The 8813-nt window shown below is 32.2% G+C and overlaps 1 protein-coding gene across 4 annotated transcripts; it reads right to left on the bottom strand.

Moving 5' to 3' along the window:
- Positions 1–565: 565 nt before the first annotated feature.
- Positions 566–6894, bottom strand: LOC131145963 (uncharacterized). 4 transcript variants are annotated; one of them, XM_058095151.1, is made up of 4 exons: positions 6418–6877; positions 3716–3886; positions 3593–3640; positions 3146–3488 (listed from the first exon to the last, which is right to left on the bottom strand). In XM_058095151.1, the coding sequence occupies exons 1-4, from the start codon at positions 6780–6782 to the stop codon at positions 3467–3469; spliced, it is 606 nt and encodes a 201-aa protein (XP_057951134.1). In that variant the 5' UTR covers positions 6783–6877; the 3' UTR covers positions 3146–3466. The 4 variants fall into 4 exon arrangements, 2 of the variants coding, with proteins under 2 accessions (XP_057951134.1, XP_057951135.1); XM_058095152.1 differs by having other exon boundaries at positions 3716–3862; XR_009134194.1 differs by lacking the exon at positions 3146–3488 and adding an exon at positions 566–1182 and having other exon boundaries at positions 3716–6877.
- Positions 6895–8813: the final 1919 nt, after the last annotated feature.

Here is an 8813-nt window from a genome sequence, read left to right as displayed (position 1 = left end):
AGGAAGAACTCTCACTAAAGCTCTTTTAAGAATACATATAATTACAAATTGCCTGCCCCAAACTAAAAAATACATGAGAAGCACGGTTGAAGATACTAAGAAAAATTAAATTGTGTTCATTCAATAATAAGTTTTGGTCCACCTTGTCTCTTGCTTTGATGTGCTTATCTTTTGCACCTTTGAGTCTTTGACGGGCTGCCCCAACTCATTGCCCGAATGCAGTCTCACATCTCATCAATCTCAACTAATAATAAAGGATGGTTGACCTTTACTTGTGAATATTATGCAAGGAAGACCGGGTCTTTTGGGTTAGAAAAAATGAAAGGAAAAAATCTTGATAATGATTTTGATATTAAGAGTAGCAACACTGCAAAGAAATAATTAAGCTATAGATCTTCATGCACTTTTCTTTTTCCTAAACTTAGAGAAGTTTGGAGAATATAGCACCCAAAAAAAAAAGAAAAGAATGTTGTAATGATACTTCTTGGACAATTTAAATATAACATTTTTTATCTATGCAATTTTTTTTTTTTTTTGTCATAAAAGAGGGCGGCACCTCCTTTACTTATTGGAAAACCTCTCACTTATGGTGGAAGAATATCGTGGTTCTAATAAAACGAGTTACAAAGAAATAAAGACTAAATGTAACAAAAACGAAATGAAGATAAAACGACACATTGGACTCTTAAATTAGGAAGACCAATTTTGTCAAGTTGTATCATACCTCTAACTAAACGGGATAAAGAAACAAACTCTAGATATCTCATATGGGGTAATCTGCATGTTGGGATTGCCGACATGGTTGTTGACTTTTCTGAGTCAACATCAAACACAACTATTCTAGCCAACGATGCACCGTATCCTTACCCGACGGGAGACCCGACCAACGAATCCAATGGCAAGGTGATGATGTTTGTGAACAGGAGACGCTCTGAAGTTGACACATCGCGACTGCCTAAGCGTCTCATCAAGTATCTGATGCCAGATTTATCCAGTGCTTCGCGAACACGATACATTAGTATGTACGAGTACACGAGCAATATAGATGAGCCCACGCATTTGTACTTGAATGCGAGATTGTATGAGGATCCTACGATGGAGATGTCGAAGGTGGGGACTAGTGAGGTGTGGAACGTGATCAATCTGACGAGCGACAATCACCCACTGCGCATTCATCTGGGTCTGTGAAAAAAAATAATATGGAAAAAGGATGAAAATAATACGGAAAAATTTAGTTTATCATTTATAAGAAAAGTGAAAAATAAAGTAAAATATATAATTAATAAATAAATTTTAAAATTAATTTAACACATAATTAAAATTTGAATCTTTATTTTTAATTATATTTTTTAAAATTTTATTTTTATTAGGATGAAAAATGAAAAATTTTATATGAGATCAACCTGCCTTGAGTCTTTTTCACTTATACTCTATATCATTTTACCATTACGTTCAATGGATTGGAGAGGTCCTAAGGTTTCAACAATAATAAAGTATAAGTCCTATCAAATAAATTAAGAACAAAAATAAAAAATAAAATACAAAGCTTTCATTTAAAAAAATTTAGAAACCTCTCCTAAGGTTTTATAAATTTTAGAAATCTTTCAAAACTACTTGATGTTGTCCAAAGCTCTAACTTTATAACTCTTTGTATTTCATTAAATACAATATTGGATCATGAAGACAATGAAATGATGAGACCTATGAAGTTGATCAGATGAGAAATCCACAATCCGTTTCTGCATACCTTAAACATGCATAGTAAGAGTCCTTTTTTAATTTTCACATTTTAGATTCAATATAGTCATTTACTCCTTTTTCAATAATATGGATTTTAAATTTTAATTTATGTGGATTCAAAGAAAATTTTATATAATTTATATCTTATTTTATATAATTATACACAAATCCAAATTCAAGTTTGAATTCAAATTTATCCAAATCCAAATCTAAAGTCCGAAATTCATGCTCCAAAAAATGGAGTCATTGTTTGAATTCTTATCCTATATTTGAAGAGACTTTATATTTGAATTATATTGGAATTAAATACGATATAGTGTAACATTGTATTAAAATTTATCTAAATCCACCTAAATCCAAATCAAAGGTTTGAATAAAAAAAATTACTTTTGTCAACTATTCTTTAATCCTATCTTGAATATGGATTCAATTTATTATTTTTGAGTTCATTCAAATATTACCATCTTTTTTTTCAAACTCTTACTTGTGTTTTCAAAAGAAATAGAGTGAGAATAAAATATAATGAAAAAATTGAGTGATGAATTTAATTTCATTCAAGTTTGATATACTAAACATGTAGTTAGTGTTAATGTACCTCGGAGGTGGTAGGGGAGAAAAAAAAAAAAAGAAAAAAAAGTGCTTGAAAATATATTTTTTTATTTCATTACTCATTTTTTTAATTAGTTTTCAAATTCTCCTTATAAAGAAGGCGCTGTCTTAATTTTTTAAAAATTAGAAATAAAATAAAAACAAACTTTCATAACTACATAGATGATATGTTTTTTTTTTTTTTTGTTTCTCAATTTTTAGTTAGCGAAGAAGCCCAGGGTGAAGCTACATATACATACGGATGGCTTATCTTCTACCAAAATATCTTTCTAATCCTTCTAAGATTAGAACCAAAAAACCTTTAAACTTGAATACAGTAATTAATATGAATTTAAGTTATTGTTTTTGAGTTGATTCAAACATTATCATTTTTTTTCTAAACACTCATGTGTGTGATTTGCAAATGAAATAGGCCGAGAATAGAATATAATGAAAATTAAGTAATGAGTTTAACTTTATTCTAGTTTGATATACTACACATGTAGTTAGTGTCAACGTACTATGAAGGTAACATGGGCAAAATCAGTTTTTTTCTCTATCTTTTAAAATATTAACCTGTCTTTTTCCTAATTCTTGAGAAGATGCAAAATAAGGCATGGCTCCCTCTCTCCACTTATTAATAAATAAAATAAATGATTGAGGTGAAGGAAATAAAGTAGTGTTTGCAGCATGGGTTTCAAGACTTGAATTTGATTCATTTGCATTTATAAGAAAATCAATAGAATTTTATTATATGTTTTGTCTAAATCAAAGATACAAAACTCATGATTTGCGTGTAAGATAAAAAGGGCATAAATTTTCTAAAGACTGATTTAATTCCATTTTATTTCATTCTCACCTACCAAACAAATGATTATTTCAATGCAACTGACACTGTCACACACTTTCTTTAAAACCGCAATACCCATTAATGTACAAATCAGAAGACAACCTTATACACACCGACCATTGATTTATTTTACATAAATTCTTAACGGACCAACCAACCCATATTCCAAGCCAAAATTACAGAATACCTAAAACTTTGCTTTGCACAATGCATATCCTTATCTTGAAAAGCAAGTGGATGCTCTCAAGATAACACATGATATGGTCGAGGCAATTCAACAATTATAAACTAAAGCAAGTGGATGGCTGGTCTGCAAAAGTCGAAAATGGTGATTAAGAAGTTGTAATATTATTGTAGAATTAAATACACATCATGATTGATAGGAAATTATGCATAGTGTAATAGAATTAATACCTCTTGGCTATTGATGAGTCTAGTATGATAAGTGATCTCAAGCATGACCTGCATAAGATGACATTAATTTGAAAAATTATTTCATTTCACAAACAAAATGGAATGGTAAACAACATTTTTTACCATTTAAAGCTTGAATCCTCCTTCCAAATCGAGCCGAATACATTGCAACCATCACAAAGAGTCTGTCTTTCATATTGTTTAAGAACTGAAAATAGGCAATTCTCCATGAGGTATTGAGCACTAGAGTGCCACAGACTCCCCAAAATCCTACAACAAATCCAAGACCCAAACCTTCATAAAACCATGGGAATACTATTAGTCCAATTTTATCTCCTTGAGTACTTTCATTGTCTCCATGAACATTGACATGTGGTTGATTTGAAGTTAATTGGTCCCCAACGCACCTTTTCAGAAGTGGAAGCCCACATTGATGGGGATTCCCCATGTATACAGAAGCATTAAAACCTTGTAATTGAGTGCCTATTGGAATTTTTCCTGACAATTTGTTGCATGATAAGTCTAAGACACTAAGTCGACTTATTTGAGAAAGACTTGTAGGAATTTCACCGAAAAGTTGATTTCTGGACAAATCAAGAGAATCTAATGATTCCAGCTCTCCAATCTTTGAAGGAATTGATCCATTCAATAAGTTTCTCGATAGATTCAAGTTCACCAATTCTTTTAGGATGGTGATTTCTCTAGGAATTTCACCATCTAGTTTATTGCTTGAAAGATCAATACTCCTTAAAAGTACCAAAGTGTTTATGAACTCTGACATTTTTCCCTTCCAAATTAAGAATACATTCTCAAGCATCTCATTACATGATATTTTTAAATGACACCGATGAATAACGTTGAAGCTAAGCGTAAAATTTGAAATTTCCTTTTTCATCATGCTAGTCAAATTGTAGAGGCATCTTGGTATAGTTCCCGAGATGTTGTTTTGAGAGAGGTCCAAAATTTGAATTTATGATAGATGACATAGGTTTAAAGGTATGCTTCCATGGAATTGGTTCGATCTTAGACTAAGAAAGCGTAAATTGACTAGGTCATGCCCTATCCATGTTGGTATTGTACCAAAAAATTGATTCTCCCCCAAATCAAGAGTCACCAACCATTTGCAATTTTGTAATGATGAAGGCAGTTCTTCATTAAAATCATTGTGGTGTAAATGCAAGCTTTCAATGTCGGACAAGGAGCCAATTGAGCTAGGAATTTTCCCTGAAAATTTATTGTTTTCCAAATGAAGAACTCCTAAAGATTCAAATTGCATCCAACAATTAGGAAGCTTTCCTTATAATAAGTTATTTGACAAGTCAAGATATACCAAAAAGGTACCAGAAATCTCGCACAAGAACGAGAGAGAACCTGAAAACTTATTATTGGAGCGATTCCACATCGATGCATTACGCAGAAATGGCGGAATTATTGGACCTATGAAATGGTTGAAACTTAAATCTATGAATGCTCCTTCATTACAAAATGTTGGGGATGAATTAGGCAACCTAGCACTAATGTGGTTATGAGAGAGATCTAAGTAATCTAATCCTCGAGATTGGTCCCAAAACCATTTGGGGATAGGTTCTGAAATTGTAGCAGAAGAGATGTCAAGTTGAGAATATTTATTTTGATTTCTTAGCCACTTAGGGAAATGAGGCCCCAATTTGCAGCCACTTAGAAATATAAAATCCAGTTGGAAAGGGGGAACCCAATCAAAGCTAAGGTTTAAAGTTAATGTGTTGTGAGACAAGTCCAAGTATTTCAATTTGGAGAGACTAGAAAAGTGAGCTTCGGATATCATGCCCTCAAAATAATTTGAAGAAACATCAAAAACCTCAAGTTGAGAAAGGCGTCCAAGATCTTCTAGTATAGTGCCATCTGTCTGGTTATTGGCGAGACATAGTTTCACCAAGGATGAACATGCCATTAGTTTAGGCAATGGTCCCATAATTATGTTGTTTGTCAAGTCCAGAACAACAAGGCTAGAAGGAAATCTAAAATCTTGTGGGAAAGGCGCATTCAATTGATTAAAGCTCAAATCCAAATGCATCAAGGATGAAAATCTAGCCAAGTTCGGCAATGAACCGCTAAGATTATTCTCATGAAGATACAACATCTCTAACGATGATGAGTTCCCTCCACAATCATCCATGTATAATGTTTGAAAAAGCCCTGAAAGCTTTTGGTTCAATTGATTCCTATCCAGAGACAATGATTTTAAATTACACAATCTCCCAAAAGCTTCAGGAATGGGATCTTGCAAGTTGTTATAAGAGAGATCAACATCCTGGAGGCTGTTGCGGCTAGAGTTGAAGAGTTCTTCCCATGCGTATATAAATGAAGAATTGAGATTGTTAGCAGAGAGAGAAAGGAAAACAAGAGAGCGAGAAGAGTTGAAGCGGTGGGATGCAATTGAGGGCTGAAGCACTTGAGAGAGTTCACACATGTCTAGGTTTAAGTGTGTGAGGGAAGGGAGGTTACAAATTGCTTGTTGCCAATCACTGGCTCTGCCCAGGTCAACTTCACTGAGATCGAGGTATCTTAAAAGATGAAGATCGGAAAGCCACTCAAGACTTGGAGAATCTATATAAGAATTCCATCCAAGATCAAGAGTACGCAAGTTTGAAAGATTTCCACCCTGATACGACAGTGTTCCAATAAATGAATTGTGGGAGAGATTGAGATATTCTAATTTTGCAAGGGAACCCGTAAAATCTGGAAGAATCCAGTGAAGAAAATTGTTGCTGAGGTCCAAATGCTTAAGATGCTCCAATTCAAGTAATAAAGAAGTAATGTTAGCTCCCAAATACACTCGATTGTACCTAGAATAAGGGGACTGTTGAATGTAGCCAGGAAGATGGAGGGCAATAACGTGACCAGTTGAATAGCTACAGAGAACTCCTCTCCAATCACAGCAATTCTTGTTGTGGACATCATCATGGTGAGTTGCCCAAGAAGAGAGCATGCCAAAATCATCAATGAGCTCTCGTTTGAAGGAGATGAGAGCATGCCTCTCCTTCTCCGGGCAGTGGCGTTGGACGATGCCGCCGGCATCTCCAAGGGTTATTAATCCAGAGTGGAGTAGTAGAAATCCAAGTGCAATAGCAGCCATTCTCTTGCTAATCAAAATCATCACTGCCATTAATTCATGTAGAAGCAACTGGAAGCAGAACCTTCCACCGGCCATTGATTAATTAAATTTTTCAAAGAGAGACTTTTGAGAATACAGTGAAGAGATATTGAATTGAACCTCCTCCCTATCCCACCACTAGGATTGTTCTTGAATGGGCACTGGCTAGGTCTATATATATACTGGTTTGGAATTTTCAGAATTGTATTCCATAAAAAAAAATTTTTAAAAAGACCCAAGAAACGGTGTCAACTTGTAGTCTATCATGCATGTTAAGGTTAAAGTCCAAGTCCTGCCCCAAACTGAAAAATCCATGAGAAGCATGGTTGGCCCAGCTTATTGCCCGAATGGAATCTTACATCTCCATCAATCTCAAATAATAATAAAGCTGAATATTATGCAAGGAAGACCGGGTCTTCTGGGTTACAAAAATTCATTTTCCAAAACGTTATTCGCGTGGTGGATTTTTTTGTATTATATTTTTTAGTCTAAAAAATTAGGATACAATTCAATTTTTGTTTTAAAAAAAATAGACAAAAGAAAGAAATGTTTCAAAGGTCCAATAATAATAATAATAATAATAATAATAATAATAATGCCTTAAGAAAAGAAATTCAAAATTATATGTTACCATAAGAATAAAGCTGAGGCTGTGGCTGGAATATAACAGCATAATTAATTTTAGAAACTCCAATGTTATAACTTTGTGACAAATTAATTTTTACACTTTCTGTCCAAAAATTTAAATTATTTTCATTTAATAATAAATTTTGAAGGTCACCTTTGAAACTTCATGTTGTTGTGTATGGTAAAAAAAAAAAAATGTGAATCCAATTTTGCTAGCCAAAGAGGCCTAATTTTAATAGAAAATATCAAACTAAGAAGTCAAGAAACCACTTCATAATAATCAATTGGAGGCAAAGGGAGTGTATAGAAATCATCAAAGTAAGTGCTTTTTTATTTTAACTTTATATTTAGGAGAGATCTTAAATTTGAATTTTTCTATATTTGAAAATATTTATAATATAAAATTATATTAAAATTTGTCCAAATTTAAGGTATAAAATTCATACTCCCAAACGCAGCATAAAAGTGATAGTATTTATAATCAAGGATGAATTATATTTATCCAATATTTAAAGAAGTCTTACATTTGAAATTGTATTGGATTTGAATAAAATATAGTATAAAATTATATTAAAATCTATCCAAATCCATTTAAAATTAAATCTAACGTCTGAAATTTATGCCTAGCATTTGTCCTTCCCATTCTTAAAAACTTGGTCCCCCTTTTTATCATTGTAAAATGTCTTGCCTTAATGTGCACATCTTTTGCACCTTTGACGTACTCATTTTCTCAAAGCAATCTCGCGTCTCCATCAATCACAAATAATGATAAAGCCTAGTTTAACTTTACGGGTCTTTTGGGTTAGAAAAAAATGAAAGCAAAAAATCATAATAATGATCTTGATATTTGTAGACACTATTTTGTTTAGAAATTTATATAACACAAATTGGTTAAAATTTATTAATGTAATAAAGTGAGAAAATACAGAAAAAATAAAATACATAGAAAATTATTTTTTTTTACATAAAAAAATGAAAAAAAAATTTAAAAAAAAAAGTCCAACTTCCTAATTTCTTTCACCTAAAAAAATATTAGAAAATAAAATTAAAAAAAATAATAAATAAGTATAAATTGGTCATGTTTTTCAAAGACAATAGGTCAACCACTTTTATCATCTTTTAAAATGATTAACCATTTTTTTTCAAAAGAGTTAGCCTACTTGTAATATTTTTCAATATAATGCTCTCAGCACTAGGATTGTCCTGAATGGGCACCTGGTTAGGTCCATATGTATGTATATATATATATATATATATTGGTTTGGAATTTTCAGAAATGTATTCCATAAATAAATAAATAAAGACCCAAGAAACAAGGTCGGCTTGTATTCTATCATGTGTCTTCAATTCCTCGAAAATTTATGGCATTCAATCTCAAACGTTGATCCTAATTTTATTGGCATTCAAACCGTGTACTTTATCTATGAATGCTTCCATGTTTTACAAAAGCAAGGAAGAACT

This window comes from Malania oleifera, chromosome 13, assembly GCF_029873635.1.
Source record: "Malania oleifera isolate guangnan ecotype guangnan chromosome 13, ASM2987363v1, whole genome shotgun sequence".
Lineage (NCBI taxonomy): Eukaryota > Viridiplantae > Streptophyta > Magnoliopsida > Santalales > Ximeniaceae > Malania > Malania oleifera.
The sequence above is the reverse complement of the archived record's forward strand: the minus strand, read 5'-3'. Positions and strand labels throughout refer to the sequence as shown.

Coding starts and splice junctions, on each gene's coding strand:
- LOC131145963 (XM_058095151.1), bottom strand. CDS start 6,782: ATGGCCGGTGGAAGGTTCTGCTTCCAGTTGCTTCTACATGAATTAATG. Junction 3,641..3,715: donor GAGGATTCAAGCTTTAAATG/GTAAAAAATGTT, acceptor CATCTTATGCAG/GTCATGCTTGAGATCACTTA. Junction 3,489..3,592: donor GACTCATCAATAGCCAAGAG/GTATTAATTCTA, acceptor CGACTTTTGCAG/ACCAGCCATCCACTTGCTTT.